General features: G+C 40.2%; 1 protein-coding gene across 1 annotated transcript in view; it reads right to left on the bottom strand.

Annotated features, from left to right (window-relative positions):
* The window catches only part of NPHP3 (nephrocystin 3), a 45115-nt gene that overhangs the window by 22250 nt on the left and 5145 nt on the right, over positions 1 to 17720 (bottom strand). The window contains 9 exon segments of the mRNA XM_045297804.1: positions 1866 to 2039; positions 3437 to 3511; positions 6660 to 6816; positions 8774 to 8934; positions 11392 to 11525; positions 12459 to 12611; positions 14867 to 15017; positions 15780 to 15905; positions 17542 to 17716. Coding sequence (XP_045153739.1) covers positions 1866 to 2039; positions 3437 to 3511; positions 6660 to 6816; positions 8774 to 8934; positions 11392 to 11525; positions 12459 to 12611; positions 14867 to 15017; positions 15780 to 15905; positions 17542 to 17716 — 1306 coding nt within the window.

Genomic DNA, 17720 nt, shown 5'->3' with positions numbered 1-17720 from the left:
CTTTCTTTCCTTTGTTATTCTGTTTCCTATTTTGCCAGGAAGTATTTCCATAGTTGCTGAGAATCAAAGCACAAAAGAAATCCCTACCTATGTAAATGTTTGAATGGAGGACGCCAGTAAAAACTAAACAAACAAAATAAAATAAAAACAAAAAAAAATTTCAGCTTTCTGAAATTGACTGAATCCTAAGCAACGTGCAAGAATTAATGTTCTCTGGTGCTCCCCAGTCATTCAAAACTGGCTCTGAGCTGAAAAGGATATACCCAAATATTTCCTAAACTCGCCAGTCATCCTGGGGTTGAGATCCCTATTACATACACTGGTGGTCTAAGTGATAGTTGATGAGGGATCAAATAAACTGTAATTAAGTTGTTTGTGGTAGCTAAAATTTCTAGGACCTGCCCAAAAAAAAAAATATTTGCCATAGTTCTTCAGTGACATATTGTTTCTCATGGCTAAGTACAGAATACATTCACCGAGAGCTCAAAGAATCCTGATAATGATGCTTCTTATAGCGGTGCTAAGGGCTTAACTGGTTGATTATTTCAAGAACCCTAGTAACTTAGGTCATGGTCCCACATAAATCCCATCCACGAACCTGTGATTACCAGTTACAGCCTCCTGCTATAAAAGGAAGAACACAAGATATGGAATCAGAAGATGTAGCTTCAAATGCTGGACCTGACATTTATTCCCCATGTCCTCTAAGGCAAGCTATCATCTGTTCCTCAGTTCCTTCATTTAGAAAATCACGATAATACTGCTCTTATAAATAACAACAAATCTGGCAGTGGTTATGTGCCAGGAACTGTGTCAAAGGCTTTCCATGTGTTACCTGGCTTAATCCTCAAGTAGTCCACACCGAATTCACTGCCATTGAGTCAGTGCTGACTCAAAGTGACCCACTGTGGATGTCCACAGCTGTAACTGCTTATGGGAGTAAAAAGCCCAGTCTTTCTCCTTCGAAGCTGCTGGTGGTTTCGAATGGCCCACCATGTGGATCACAGCCCAACTCATACGCCACCAGTGCACCTTCTGAGGTAGGTACTGCTAGTTATTTTCATTTTACAAATAAAATAAGTTAGGAGTAGTTGCTTGAGCTCCACAATCAAGGGATGGTGAAGCCAGGACACACAGTCATACAGTACAAATTAGACATGTTCTAGAAAAACACAACTATTAACGTTAGCTACTATAGTATTAGTTACTATAGTAGTTCTTACTTATTAAGGAGTTCTGAACATGTATGTAAATATCTAACATGTATTAGATATTTAATGATGATGACTAGGCCAATAAAAAGTGGTTACAGGTTGGGCTGCTAACCACAAAGTCAATAGTTCGAATCTACAACTAATAGTTCGAATCTACTGCTCCTGGGAGATAACTGGGGCTTTCTAGTCCTGTAAACAGTTATAGTCTCTGAAGCTCACGGGGGCAGTTCTACTCTGTCCCATAGGGTCACTGTGAGAGAGAGAGAGAGTCTGCCTACTGCACAAGCAACCGTGATGTGTTTTCTGAATATTTGGTACTTTGATTCTTCCAAGAAGGAGAGGAAGTGGTGGTACTTTGTTACCATGCTTCCTAGAAATCCCAATTTTGGTCTAGGTGAGTTGCACATGGTGGCATGAGGAACATGTAGTTTGTAAATCCTAATGTGTAAGTGAAAATGTTTGATGTTCATAAGTACATGTAAATCTCTTACAACAAACCTCAGCACGTGTCTCAACACAGACAGTCAAGTTACAAGGGCAGACAATGAGCAAAATCATTACTCTTCTACTCTTGAGAGGAGCCAAAAAAGTCACGACAGAGCCTTGAAGTGGGGACTGGCCCTTTGAGGGAAGACTCCCCCATATGCTTACTTTCTCAAATCCCAATTCGTGGACGGAACGAGAAGCCTGTTGAAAAATTTCCATTTGCTCTTGTTCATCATGGATGTCCCAAAGAACGTCACCGAAATCATCTTCTTCTGGGATGGAATCGTCACTGCCCAAATCCTTGGACTCCAGGTCTGCATTCTCGAAGCCCAGTATGTCCTGACCACCAAGTGCAAGCAATGAAAGTTAATGAAAAACACAAAGACCTGAGCAGAGGTTAGCAATGTGCCTAACGTGACTTAACCACTGAAGAAGGCAAAGCCAAGCCCCGTGGCCTTTGTTTAATACCTAACAAGCACAATTTATAATTGCAAACCGCTAATAGAAAAATAATGAAAAGAGAGAGAGTAAATCCCGTGAAAGCAGGAACCTTTGTAAGATGGAAACCTGTCGGAGAAGGAAAACTCATATACTTCCCATTAACAAAGAGGGGTAGAAAAAGTGGTAAGACTGCAAGGTCATGAAAAACAAAGAAGTCCCACTGTGTTTTAGCGCTTCCAGGTTCTACTGTATTAAGAACAAGAAAAACAAAGATCGCTCTCTTTTATTATAAACAAAGCTACAGGGGCAGTTTGATTGGCATGGAATATGTTTTAGCGATATCTGGCTGGTGGAAATTTTATTGACTCTGCCTATGCTTAAGAAGCACGCTGCTGTACATTTTTATAAGAATTTAATGACCAAGATGAGGCTTCTTGATATCAAGTATCTCTCCTGTTATATCTAATCTTCTATCATACCTATGAACATATGCTGTCCTTCAAGCATTGGAAAATAGTGATTATGTTCCCTTCCACTGGCTGCCAGTCATTCTACTCAATTCACTTTATTTACCTTAAGCCCCAAATCCATAAGCGGGCCGAGAAGATCAAAATTGCTCCCGTAAATATTTACACTAGGGAAGGCCATGCACATGTGCGGCCAGAATGTGGATCAGTAGCTTGATACACAGTAGCTGCCCTCTTTTGCTCTGAAAACAAACCTCCATATTTACAATGTTAGTGAATTCAAAGAGATAATCTACTGCCTTACTTCTGAAAGAGGGTCCCTGACACCACAGGGAGGTCTCAGGAGTTACGGGCAACCACAGGCTAAACATGGTACATCATCCTATAGTGCTCCTGTTATCTGAAATGAGGGGTATTATTATCACTATTAAAGTTTTTTTATATTAAACATAAACATGGGCACAACATGGAACTGGATATATATGTATGTGATATATATATATATATATATATAACAAAATTTCAAGATAACACTTGAGATGTCATAGGGATTTCCAACTTGAGACACCTCTATGACCCACGTTCCAGACCCTAAGCAGTGAGCTTTGCACTAACAGTTGCACTCGTGGGTCGGCATCAAGTGGCCCTGCGGGGCAGAAGAGGAGTGATGATGGAGAGGACCAGGCTGGCCACAATAACCCCAAGGGGGAGGGCTCTCGGCAGAAGCAATGGTGTTTTTTCCTGGCATTGTTCTATTCTCTGGAAAATTCCGTTTTAAGGAAAATATTCTTAAGACTGGATGGAATTTTAGAGGAAAAGTATAGTTACCTGTTTAATTATCTTTTCCACATAAATATAAGTTTTATATACTCCTTCTGCAGGATCTCCTGAATGATCAATGATCTGAGGGGGAAAAAATGAAAGAAGCTTAACAATCAGATGTCCCATTACCACCAGCAACGGCAAGAAGAATAGGAAGAGGCTGGCGTGGCAAACGTGTATATTGAGTTCATAGATGCCAGGCACTATTCCAAAGTATTCCATGTGTCCTAGCTCATTTATTCTCACAGCCCTATGAAGGAGACACTATTATTATCCCCATTTACCAAGGAGGAAACTGAGGCAAGTTAAGTAACTTGTCCAGGCAATTTATCGTGCATTGATCACATGAAGTGTACACTTCATTTTTATAGAGCATGTGGTTTTTTGGCTTGTTTTTTTTTCCAGAGCCGTCTGCTGCCAGCATGTGGTTTTGTGTAAACAATGCTGCAATACAAAGCCCATTTGTGTGTGTGTGTGTGTGTGTGTGTGTGTGTGTGTGTGTAAATTTAGTCTTATGCATTTCCACCCGACTCAAATTCAACATTTATGCCAATTAAGCTATAATTTTACAAAAAGACAAACGCAAGATGGTACTTTTGTTACGTGAAGCAGTAGCCTCTGAGTCTACTAGGCGAATGTCCACTGTCTGTAAAGAGCATACATGTACTAATGAATGCTCAGCATTGGATAGGGTTAGAACGCATGTCAAGTGAATAAGCTCGGGACCTTGTCACTGCCATTAAGTCCATTCTAATTCATAGTGAGCCAAGTGGACAGGGTAGAACTGCCCTGCTGAGCTTCTGAGACTGTAAATCTTTGTAAGCTGAAAGCCTCATTTTTCTCCCAAGGCATAGCTGGTGGGCTTGAACTGCTGACATTACAGTTAGCAGCCCACTGTGTAATGCTACATTATCAAGGCTCCTTAACTTGCCCTATAATTACATCTAAAATCATGAGAGATCTACCTTTACTCATGCCTTTATAAAAAGAGTTCATCATTCTAGCATACTAATTTTTAAAAGCAGTATTTATAGAATAAAGGGTCCCATAGCTCATGGGGCCTAGTACACTAGGCTGATATAAAATAATTAAAGAATGAATTAACTGGAGATTATACTAAAAATGTACTTCTTTCAGTCTAAGGCTCTTCAATTTAATCTCTCATGCTGGCCTCAAGATATCTTTTCATACTATATGATGTAAAGGGAAATGCTTGAAAGCCACAGTTGATTTGATTTTCTACCTGGCAAGAGAAACTACAACTTTGACAAGATACGGGAGTTTTATTTAAATTTTACACTTAACATTGACTATAGCACATTTACCAAGCCACTTCAATGTACTGCATTGTAAAACCCATAATTTCTGTTCTAAAACCATTGCCTATGGGTCTAAAGCCAAAACCACAACTTACTGCCATGGACTCACAGCCACCCTGTAGATAAGGTTCCAGACTACAAATCTCTATGGGGGCAGAAAGCCGTGTCTTTCTCTTGCAGAGTGGCTGCCACATTTGAACCATCAACCTTGTGGCTAGCGGTTGATTGCTTACTGATAGCAACAGTGGGCTCCTTGCATTTAGGGATGATGAAATCTTTCTTACACAAGCCACCAGTTTTTCCCAATACTCCTAGGAAAGATGACTATACAAACACTCTTCATTATCCTTGTTTGGTAGACAGGCTTTGTTGGGAGAGCAGTGCAGAAAAGAATCTGCTTTGTCAATGTACAGATGCTACTCTTGTTAACCATACACTGTAATTTATTCCTCTCTCTTAGAATTGTTGTTCTGCAAAAGGAGTTTCTGTACTGTTGGGTCAGGTACTGGTCAGAGGACATTAGAAATAGCCTGCCTGCCCCTATCAGACCAAGGTGGATAATTCCAAAGGTCCGCACAAATCAATGAGCCATCTGCCTCTGCGCCACAGTGATCAGCACCATCAAAGCACCACCTTGCCTCGGAATTTTTATGGACAGAGACCCATTTAGAGCCCCCCCTTTCCCCTCTCCCAAGCTGAGAATCTTTTCCCCTTCCCCATGTGCCTACCTGCGGTTTCTACCCACTCCGTTTATTGCTTTACCCTCCCCACCGACCAGCTTAAAAGTATCTCCACCACAGATAAGTGTGACTTCTTAGGTCCTCCCAATGGGGCTGTGGAGTTCGCCGGGGAGTTCAGGGCTCCCATCTCCTCCTCTCCCGTTTCCTTCTCTTCTCTCCCACGGGCAGCACTGATTCTCTTGACTCCCTGCTGGGGTCCATGAATGCCTCCAGGAAAGTGCAGACTAAACTTCCCCTTTTCTTTCTCTCCGGCCTGACCTCGGTTTCTATATGCAGCGGACTGAATCATTTCCTGGTGAAGCACTGGGCTGCTAACCTAAAGGTCAAAGGCTTGAAGCTACTGGCTGTCCCGCATGAGAAGGGTGTGGCCGGCAGCTTCCACAAAGATTGACAAGCCTTGGAAACCCTCAAGGGCAGCTCTACCCTGTCCTCTGTGGCCCCTGTATGTTGGAATCGACTCCCCATCGATGGATTTTATTAGACTACATGTAAATTAAACTCCCATCTCACACCAAGGAAAAGTAAGGATTTTAACACGGTCTACAAGGTTCTTTGACATCTGACCATCTGTTCCTGTCTGACCTCCTCTTACTAAACTCACCACTCACTCTGTTCCAGCCACCCTGGTTTCCTTTCTCTTCCCAAACCTGCCAAGTTTTCTCCCACCTCACTCTCTTTGCTCCGGCTCCTTTCTCTGCCAGCCATGTTCTTCTGCCTGATATCCACACTACTGACTCCTCCTCCTCTAGGAATTTCCTCAACCTCACCTTCTCAGTGAGACCTTTCCTAACCACCCAGTTTCATTCAGCAACTGCTCCCGCCCCTGCCACCCAACCTCTCCTCTCTCAACTGTATTTTAAAATAATTTTTCCATAGGACCTATAATGCTTTAACATACTATATATCTTATACATTGTTTTATTTGTCTCTCTAACTTAGCACTAAAGCAGTGTCTGGGACATAGGAGATGCTCATTATTTTGCGTTCAATTTGAATGAATGAATGAGTTGATTCATATTTAGATTCACATGACATATAGATGCAAATATAAATTTATATAAAATAGCCATAATGAACTTCCTTGTTTCTATTAAAAGTTTCACTATTTTTGATATTTCATCAAGTTTCAGCTATAAGTTTAAAAACAAAACCAAAAAATGTTGACTTTACCTTGGCTTTGCTGGTCTTGTTTAGGTTAGAAACTTGATCAATCAATTGGTGGACAGAGTCAGAACTGACTTTTCCATCTTCCACACGATGATAAATTAATCGTGGTTTTCCTTCAGGGTTTTTCAGAAAGGCTTCTTCACAGTCTTCCGATAAAAGGCTAGATTGGAAACCAGCAGTTTGTGTGTGTGCTACACAACAGCATTGTCAATTAACCAAAGTGCCAATAATGGGGTTTACTAAATGACTTAATGGCCAGAAAAAGTCTATTAGCAGAACAAGCGGAGCTTTCCAAAAAACGATGATTTATAGCTTGGTCTTAAAATGCAATGCTTTTATTAGCAGACAATGAAAGTGGGAACAAAAAGTTGGACATTAAATTTAAGGCACACAACTTCGTTTTTTTTCTTTAAACCTGAAAATAAAATCTCAGAAGTACCGTTTAATGTGGCTCAAAATAATGGATCAGACTCTTGTAACTCTCCAAACAAATGGAAAACAGAATTCTAATCACAAACTGTGATTTCCAAATTAAAACACACAGTTCATCAGCTCCAAGGTTTCAAATGTTTTTCTTCACTGGAGCTTTAGTCTTTCCTCATCATTAAATGACAGGCATCTTTATAGCCAAGATTATTAGAGAGAAGCACTGCGGACACGTGGGAGAGGTTAGATAGGTAGGGAAACCATGCCTGGAAAAATTTTACCTGAAGCCACCTTCAGTTTGCTACCGCACAAACAGAACATACAAAACTGTACATTGTATCACTATCTAAACCCTAGAAAAATCTGAGTAATCTATTGGAGTTTTCTATACTGCAACAACAACTACCATCAATTTCCCTCTGGAATATGAAATGAAAGCTTGTCTAGAGAGGTGTGTGTGTGTGTGTGTGTGTGTAGGGGGGCGTTTCCCATGATTCAGAATTTGTATAATAAACTTAAGGACCAGCCCCCAATAGACAACTACTAGCCCACAGCATATTTCTATGCCATTCCAATCTATCCAAAAAAAAAAAAAAGAAGATCATTTTGACCCTCCTCTGTAGAATTTTGGTATTTTAATGGGTCACCTGATTGCTTTGTGAGAAAAGTCTGTGGCCCACCTGAATACACGAGTGGGCCTTGTGTCTAGGCACATGTTCCTATTTCAAAACCAGTCCCTACAAAATTAGCACATAGTACCAGATGAACGTGTTTGTGATTTAGTCTAGATAATTTAGTGGGAAGAAGATAGGGTACATATGAAAAAAATCTCATCATAAGTTGACAATTGGGAAAGCTAGATAATACATAACATCAACCGATATTTTAGCTATTTGCCCCTTTGGTGTTCAAAAAGTAGCCCTAACCTCTAACCAAATGCCCCACATAATTCCACACACACTGAAAATCAGAGTTGGCCTGCAACAAAAAATGAAAAAGTATCTTGAAAATGTTAAATCCAAGTAGACAATAGATCTGGCGGGGAAAGCTAGCCTCTTATTAGGTCTGTTTTGTCTTCTATCTATATACAGATAGTTCATTAATGAGATTATATGCACATTCTAAGAAAACTTTTCACTTTACTGAGCTTATTTATGCAGCAAGCTCTTTAAAGCATTTAAAATATGACTCTAGTGTCCAAGTGCATATGTACCATATAAAGTTCAAGTACTTCTCAATTTTTATGCAAGAAAGAAAGCAGTGAAGGTTGGTGATGGCCATGGGAATACGGGTCACCACTCCGCTTTGTAAAGGGGCAGATGGCAAACACTTCAAGCATTGCAGACCACACAATTCTTATCACAATTACGCAGTTCTCTTGCTCTAATGTAAAAGCACTTGTAGAAAACACACAAGTGATGAAGGTGGCTGGTTTCTAATGAATCTGTATTTTCAAAAACCGGATCTGGATGGATTTTGTTGGCCATAGTTTGACAGCACCTGGAACTTTCAATCCATGTTACTGAAGTGGGAAACAGTTATAGAATTTATTGAATTTCAAGGGTTGTTTCCAATGATAAGAAAGCAATTAGAATTTATCTTTTGAAATTCATTTTGCAATCTCTGTTCTAGCGAAAACCTTAACTCCTGCAATATATGACACACAGATTCCCCCCTCCCCCCCAGCTTACCTTGGTAAAGTTAAATGAATGAATAAAATAACCAATGAACTCTTTTCAATTTCCCATTTTCTTACAGTGACGTATTGATTGTCAATGTCTATTGGAAAATACACAGCATGGAAAAAATATCCCATTGTTTCACACATTATTTTAAGTTTAGGTGAATAATCCTAAAGACAAAGAACACATACAAGCATTAACTTATTTAATGAAAAATCTAAAGACTGTCACACTAAAACATGCTTTAGAACATGAGATAAATTTTCTAGTGTGAATTTAAATATAATCACATTTGTTAAAAATCTTGAAGGAAAAACTTTTCTATAAATCAAACATAACAAGAGTTTAACAACTTTGTTGTTTTCTAACTCAGAAAAATAATTTCATTCTATAACCTAAAATAAGAAAAGGAAGTATTAGACTACTTGCCCTAATATTTGTTTCTTTTTATTATGAATTTAAGAGAGATTTGTTCTATTACTTACTAAAGTAAAAAATATATACATTGATATTTAACATAGCATTCACCATGATATATTAGGATACTAAAGTACCCAGAATAAATAAAAGATATGTTGACTTACATTATGTCACTAAATAATGACAACTATCACGCAAAAAGTTAATAATTTCTAAAAAAATTCCTTCTTTAAGAGTCTGTATTCAATGAATGGGTAAAAGCTTTGAGCTTTAAAGTATTTATTTTTTGACCAAAATTAACTAATAACACAAAGTAAGTGAATTTGAGCCAACAATTGAATATGTTAATATAGCATGTATAACATGTGACAGATTGGTTTATTTCAAATTCCTAAGTAGTTTAACAAAATAATAGCTTAACAACCTGGTCACGTTGGCCTGGGTCATAGTAGTCTGTGTGGGCTGTACCACAACTTTCTAAATCTGTGTGTGAAGCAGGGAGAGACCACACATAACAAGGGAGTGTGGCTTAGAGACAAAACATACCGATACTAAATTTTTGAATTTCATCTATTTTTCATTGCCATGAAATATTCTTTTAATTTTTGTGTCCCAATCATTCAAAAATATAAAAACTAGTCTTAGCTCGGCATAGAGAATAGATGGTTGGATAGAAAGTGCTCCTTTCCCTTAGAATAATATAAAGACTACAATATTAAGGGCCCTACTGAGGAATAAATATTATTATAATTGGAAACAAATTCAAGGAAAGAGATGGTGGATATGAAAGTGGGCATTTTCAAGGGTGTGACTTTTGGATGGAATGTACAATGCAGTATTCGAAGATCAGAAACGTCCAATACCTTCATTTAACCGCCAGTTAGAGCCTTCTTTTTCCTGTCTTAGAGCCCAACTTCTTATTCCCACGGAGTTAAACCAAAACAAGAACTACTACTTCAATTCACAGCATCTTTTATCTGTATATATATATATATATATATATATATACTTGCATCTTTCTCTCTCTCTCTACACACACACACACACACACACACACACACACACACACCCCAAAACATCTGGAAGCTTTTTTAAAGCTATGTATTTAAATTTTTTTACAAAACAACCTTATCACCTTCAAAGTACTCTCCATTACATTCAGTACATTTGTCAAATCTCTCCATTACATTCAGTACATTTGTCAAATCTGCGATTCCATTCTTGGAAACATTTTTCAAACTCATCTGTTTGGGTGGCTGACAGCACCTCCCCCTTTTGTTCCTTCACCTCTTGTATGTCATCAAATTGCTGTCCTTTCATGTCCCTCTTCATTTGCAGAAACAAAAGAAGTTGCGTGGAGTGAGGTCAGGTGTGTCAGGTGGGTGGGGCAAGAGAGGCATGCTGTTTTTTGGCCAAAAACTAGCACACAGAGATGGCCTTGTGAGCAGGTGCATTGTTGTGGTGGCAAAAGTCCCCTGCCTGCCAAAATAAGGCCTTTCGTCACACACTGTGACATTGTCTTTCCAGAGCCTCTGAAGAGAAAGCTTCCTTAACCGTCTGACCCGGGGGAACGAACTGGGAATGCACTACGAGCTGACATTTTCATCTGTTCAGGAAGTTGACGGATGTCTAGAATGAGGTTTGTCATCAATCAACATTTCACCTTTTTTGAAATGAGAAAACCATTTATACACTTGAATTTTTCCCATAGCACTGTCCTTATAAACTGTGCTCAACATCACAACAGTTTCTGCTGCATTTTTCCCGAGCAGAAAACAAAATTTCATAGTCATATGCTATTTTCTTAAATTGGCCATCACAAAAAAACGAGATTCAAGTGAAACTGCTTTCACAAAAAAATTCACCGTGACCAGAGAGAACCTTCCCAGGCAATGCCACTGGGTGCACTAACTCAGAGTGAGTTGCTCGATGCTTGCCTAGTGGGAGAAATGTCTGCTATGGAAGCTCCACTGAGCGGAGCTTTTTTCAATTTGGGGGGGAGGGGGTACCCCCTTGTACATATACACTAATAATACAAAACCATTTTCTCCTAAGAAAAGTCCAAGATTCTGCCTGTGCTTTAAGGATTTAAATCTAATAGGTATTAAACTATCTGGTTTGATGTAGTATATCATAAATATTAGGGCAGATGCAAAGATTCATTTGTGATCTACATCAGTGCATACAGAATTGATAAACAGCCTCACCTTAACAAAAAGTTCCATTTCAGGCTGGGTTTCTTCCGTATAAATGAGGTAACACCTGACAGTGTTACTCCAGAGAGAATGTGAAAACAAGGGTGTAACTTGTAATAGACTAGCTACAGCAACATCCCAGTCATCTGGAAATAAAATTATTAATAAATTCATGAAAAAAAATCACAGAAAACACTAGACAGGTCGATTCAAAAGAAGCCTGAAAAAACCACGATAGGCATGGCAGAGTGAAGTCCAAGCTTACATGTTACTACTGCTAGAGCGTCTAGAATTACAGACAAGTCCGTTATTCCTACCCTCAAAGTCTATCATGAGACTTAAAGCCATGGATGTCACCAGTGGCTTCCCTGGGATCCCAGCGGCTCCAGTCAAATGTCACTGAATTAGTTTATAAGAGACTTTCAATCCGTTTGCTGTTTGAGGGGAGCCCATACTTCAAGGCTGGCCGATAGTTTTGTCCTAATTATTATCCCAACAATACATTGCATCAAAACAGAAAAGTTTAACGATGACAAAGTGCAAGTATAATATTTATGAGAATAAGTATTTTAAGACCTACTTGACTAATTCAAAAGTGACAATTAAAAAACAATTTCCATTTTGTAAAGAAAATTTTAGTTTTAAGGAAAAAAAGGAGTGGAGCTACTAGAAACTTATTAGGTAGACACAGATACTGAATTTGTGACTAGCTCTTAGCATTAGGGACACCAAATGACATAAAGGCATTAAAAATACTCTTTTGTGTAAGAGTATCATCCTACTTAGCATGGATTTTAATATTCTGCTCCTTAACTTGCTTTAATCTCCCCCACCAAGAAACAGAGGGAAGGAGTAAAACCTATTGTTTCTCAGTTCACCTATGCTCTCCTTTTGCTGCTCCACTAAAACATCTGAGCAGCTGAGCAACAAGGCCCTGGGTGATCAGGTGTGCTAAGGGCAGACAGGCACCCAGAACACTAAACTCATGTCCTGTTGATGGTACTCTTCTCTTTTACCAGATTACAGTACATGAGCTGTCACACTGGTTACCAAGGTAACTGGAAGAGAGCATGTCTTACCTCTGTTGACGTTTGCAAAGGGTCCTTCGACATCTATAGAACTGTGGGCGAACTCAGGGCCTCGGACGGACTGCTGAAGTTGCATCATACTCCCTATGGAAGGCTCACTGCCCAAGGCTCCACTGGTCCAATATTCACACTGGGTTCCAGCAGCTACGAGCAGATAATCTTATCTTTTGAAAACCAGTTATGTTCAAAAGCTTACCACATCATCAGAGATATATATATATCTCTGATATATATATATATATATATATATATATATATACACACACACACATACACACACATCTATAATTAGCACAATGAAATTCAAACTGCTGGCTAATATAATTCTGGCTATCATCTCAAATTCAAAGAGAAGAGCAGAAAGAGAAATTTGGAAAATAAAAAAGAGTACAATAAACAAAAGAATTACAATGGGAGGAAAATAACAAATACCCTCCTCTAAATTACAAAATCCATTTCTAACTGTCCAGTCCAGATCTGGATATAAAATGTCAAGGAGTGAGCCATAACAGGTAGACTGTTACTAGCATGCTAGTAACTTTTGTAATTCATTAGACTATACATTTTCTGTGACAGGGAATACACCTTGTCAATCTCCCAGAACAACAAATGTAGCGATTATATTTATAAAGAACAATTCATAGCACCCTGGATGACCACCTGGATTAAATTTCTGGCAAACTTGAGATTACTCTCAATGGCTCACTGAATCTTAAAAGAGTGACATTCCCTCAGACGTTGTTTCTTTATGTTTAAATCAAAATACGAGGAAGACTTGGGAGAGAGAGGCCTAGGAGAGCCTAGAGCAGTGGTTCTCAACCTTCCTAATGCCACGACCCTTTAACGACCCCCAACCATAAAATTATTTTTGTTGCTGTTTCTTAACTGTCATTTTGCTACTGTTAGGAATTGGGCGACCACTGTGGAAGGGTTGTTTGACACGCAACGCAAAGGGGTTGCCACTCACAGGTTGAGAACCGCTGACCTAGAGAATTATATCACCATAGCTTTGAGACACTAGACATTTGACAGGTCAGCACTGAAGCAACCACTCAGACCAAGGTGGAGCATAAAAACCGTTTCCTCAGTCACTCTTGCCCAGAAAGAATCATGTCTCTTTTTTCCCCTCAAAAGTGAGTAATAAACTGTCCCAGGATGCTGGCCAGATGCTAATGGTAGTAGCAAGTGAAACGGGGAATGTTGGTTGCCACATTTCACTCCAAAATGTAGTCAGTTTGTAAAAACACAATGATGGTGCTTGATACACAGAGGAGTGCCTAAATTTTCACTACATTTGAAAAGCAGTTTCTTTTCCCCAGTATCCACCATCCTTAAAAAAAAAATTCTTGGCTCATGGCAAGCCCTGTCATTCTATCATTTCAGGTTTTTCTTTCCTTATAAAAGCATATTTTACAAGTTTAATTATTAAGTAAAATATTTTAACTTATAGAGACAAGTCGAATAAGGGTTCCTTTGGGGGTCCAGTGGGGAAGGGTGGGGGGTAAAGGGGAGAGGATATTAAGGAATTTACGAAGAAAGAGAATGTTTTGAAACTGATTATGGTAGCAATTGTACAATACTGCTTGATGTGATTGAATTATGGAATGACAGGATATCTGTTTTACCTCCCAATAAAAAGATTTTGGGAAAAAAATATGATAAAGTATTTTAGTGGTTCACAAAACTGCCCTAAGAACAACTCAATAACATGTTAGGCAGAGGTTCTGAATGATTGTTACAAAGAATATGTCACCATGTGTAAGAATCACATGGCAGAGTCTATCAACTGTCCTCCCGTCTTCATTCTTTCCTCCTCCTTCAGTAACAGGAGCCTAAATTTCAGTTGGACAAATGGCTGTCTGGCTAACGATGATACCTTCCAGTTCTGATCTAGGAACCATTCTGGTCAGGGAGACACTCAGTGGGAGAAAGATGAGCCGGCCTGCTTCCATAGTGATGAAAACTCCATGAGGCAGTTCTGCCCTGCCCTCTAAGGGCCTGTGTGAATCAGAATCTATTCAACAGCAATGTGCCAATGAAGTTTGGGCAGAAGGGATCGATGTACCTTCAAGGAGAGAAGTGAGTTCCCCACCTTTCCTCGTCCCCTTGACCAAAGTGCAGATGTGATGACCGGAGACGGACAGCTATCTTAGACCAGAAACAGAGAAGCTTTGGCTATGGATTAAAGTTGGCCGAAGGAACCTCAGCCCCGGGCAGTTTCACGTGCTTCACGGAGCAGAGGTACCGTAACAGCTGAACGAGAGCAAGTGAGAAAGAAGGGAATCTCCATTTTGCTAAGATAGATAAGTAAAAGGAATAGAAAAGGGCTTAAAGTTGGCTCTGCAACACCACTGCAGGCTTTGAAAGCTAAAAATATCATAAATGGGAAATAAGTTTACCAGTAACAGCTGTATAGTTGTCATCGGAGTCCGACTCTCCTGGGTCAAATACTTGGACCCCCTGAGCCTGTAGCCTCTGAAGTTTGCTCTCCAACTCTCGCTTGGCTCTCAGTAAGTCCTGAATCTCATTTTCCTTTGTTTCCCGAAAAATCTTTAAAGAGAAGCATTTTCAGCTTTACATGTTTTCTTTTATTTCTTTTTTTTTTTATGGTCAATAGGTTGTGCCATTAATCTTCCAGGAAAAAGCCCTTCATGCTTGAAACCAATACTATGTTCGTTTGTTCTTTGATCTCCTCCGCTGTAGGATGAGTAATCCCACTTGCTTGCACTCTCCATTTCATAACTGGAACCCACTGCAGTCCTGGCAGGATCTGTGTCTGCGGCGTGCGACTGTCTTGGGTGCACTGCGGTGTTTAGTAATTTGTCTCTGGCCACTAAATGCCAGGAACCATTCAAAACATCTGCATACATTTCCAAATGTCTCCTCTGCACACAGAAACAGTTACTTTTTTTTCCTTTCCCCAAATCCCCATTTAAATGTTTCCCTTTATACCTGATCTTTGAAACTATATCAAATTTACCATATCAAATTACAAAACAAAAAACACTCTAGTTTCTTTAATTTTATAAACTTTAATAATCCTACATGATTTACTTCTGTTTATTTTTCAAAGAGGGACACTGCAGTGGTTAGTAGTTCAAACCCATTCAGCAGTACCACAGAGGAAAAGGTCAGCCCTACGGATTGTAGCTTCGAAAACACTGTGGAATAGTTCTACCTCATCACACCTGAGGTTACCAGGTGTGGCATCAATGCAGCAACAGGTTAACAGGTTTATTTTTTGCAGTCCTGCCTGTCACACTTTTAAAAATACCTGTTTGGGGGAGGGGGCATGAAAAGTAAGGAACTTACCTTGAATTGCCTTTTCACTTTATCTCGATCACCTTCAAATGTAGCTGCTCTCTCCATGGCTTGGTATTTTGCTTCTAACGCACTTTCTTTTTCCCGAAGTATCTTCTGGTAAGTTTTCTGAAGTGCCTGGAATACCAATATATATATATATATATATATATATATATATTCCTCCCAAAATTTCCACTGCCTTGCACATATATTACATGTCTTAGAATTTCCACCAATCTGCTTGCCATTTTGTCAACTTTCAAGAACTGCACATTGCCATTTTGTTCAAACACAGAATGATAAAACTGTAATGCATGTAGCAAAATGAAGACCCTTCAATAGGAAGCTTTCAAAGGAAATTATACCGATCTCAACATCAGCTCTTATACTTCTTACACCTCCATTTTTTCTGTCTTTAAGAAAACAAAAATTACAGTTTGCACGATGGAATCTGAGATGGCACTCATTCAATAGGAATGTGTGTTTCCTGGTATCATGGTTTACTCATCTTGCAATCCCAGGGCCCCCCTCTGCAGCCCTCCAGTGAATATGGGATGAATCGATTTAAGACACACATGTATGAGGGGCAGTGTTCTGTTTTTCATGCCTGTATGTGTGAGAAGGAAATCAACCAAGTTACCTACAGAATTCGGATTAGACACAGTTACAATCAAGGTCTTGACTTTTGTCAACTTGAACTGCCCTTCTTTTCTACCTGCCATCTCAAAGGCACCTCAATGTGCAGGAAGCACTGAGGTGGCCAAGTCCCCTCTCTATGGCTGTGAACTGGACACATGAAATCAGATAGCTGAAGAGCACAAACCCATTCCGTACAGGTAAGTGTTTCAAGCCTGCCCAAGAAAAAAACGTAGTAAGACAACAGATACCTGCTGACATGTATGTCCTCCTAGAGAACGTGGCTGGTTACTACGCTAATCAAGAAAAATAAAACAAAGAAAGTCTGATGAAAAAACATCAAGAGAAGGAGTAGGAAGGATTTGCTTTTAAAAACATCAGCAAAGGCATTTACCCAGCTCCTGGATTTATTCAAGTCCAGACGTACTAGTAGTGCTGCTGCTGCAAGCAGAGAAGAAAACGGTGCCCCATAACCTCAGACAGGTTGTGCTCAGTTCAGGGTCGGAGACCTTGACTGACAGGAGAGTAACCTTCACTGTATACTATTCCCCCGGACAGCATTTATAGGCTTGTTATTTTCTTTTGTTCAGTTTGTTTGTTTGAGTAGTCAAATGGACTAAAGGGAAGTTGACTGCATCTTTGAAAGATTTTCCACCAGACGGTGAAATCCAGGGGTTTTCAAAGCTTCCAGCAAGTCGTGTGAAGATCAATGTGAGTCCTAGTTGAAGGGATGCAAAATGTTTTTTTGCATAAAACACCTAGGCAGAGTTTATAGAGCGGCTTAAACTGATGTCCCCAAAGTTTTGTGTACATGCGTGCCTCACGTGAACCTGTTTGGGGGGCCCATGGAGATTGACATTCGCTGCTGCTTCCAGGTGCCCGAATGAATGAACCAGAAACAGAAGTGCCTAGTGTGTGTGCATGGAGGGAGGTTTCAGGGGATCCCTTTAGAACCTCCAAAGAACAAGGCCCTCAAACTGCAAGACGGTGCGGTTTCCACCCCAATTTCAAAACGACTAGGTTTGGGGAGGAGGGCTGGCTGCAGGGCGGAGCCCCTTGTGGCTGCGCGGCCGGGCGCGGGCCTGCTCGGGCCTCAGTTTCCCCGGCGCTGCGGCGGCCCCCGGCCCCGCGTTACCTGCAGCTCGGCCCGCAGCCGCTTGTTCTCGGTGTCCAGTTTGGCCTCGCGGCGGCCCATGGACAGCAGCTCCTGGTTCTTGCTGACCCGGAAGATCTCGTACTCCTTCTTCAGCCGCTCGTACTCGGCCGCCGCGTACTCCAGCTCGGGCACCGACGAGCCCGTGGACTTGAAGCTGG

Source organism: Echinops telfairi, unplaced genomic scaffold (genome assembly GCF_000313985.2).
Source record: "Echinops telfairi isolate 266 unplaced genomic scaffold, ASM31398v2 ScPeMD7_7422;HRSCAF=8460, whole genome shotgun sequence".
Classification (NCBI taxonomy): domain Eukaryota; kingdom Metazoa; phylum Chordata; class Mammalia; order Afrosoricida; family Tenrecidae; genus Echinops; species Echinops telfairi.
This window is presented reverse-complemented; position numbering and strand designations above follow the sequence as displayed.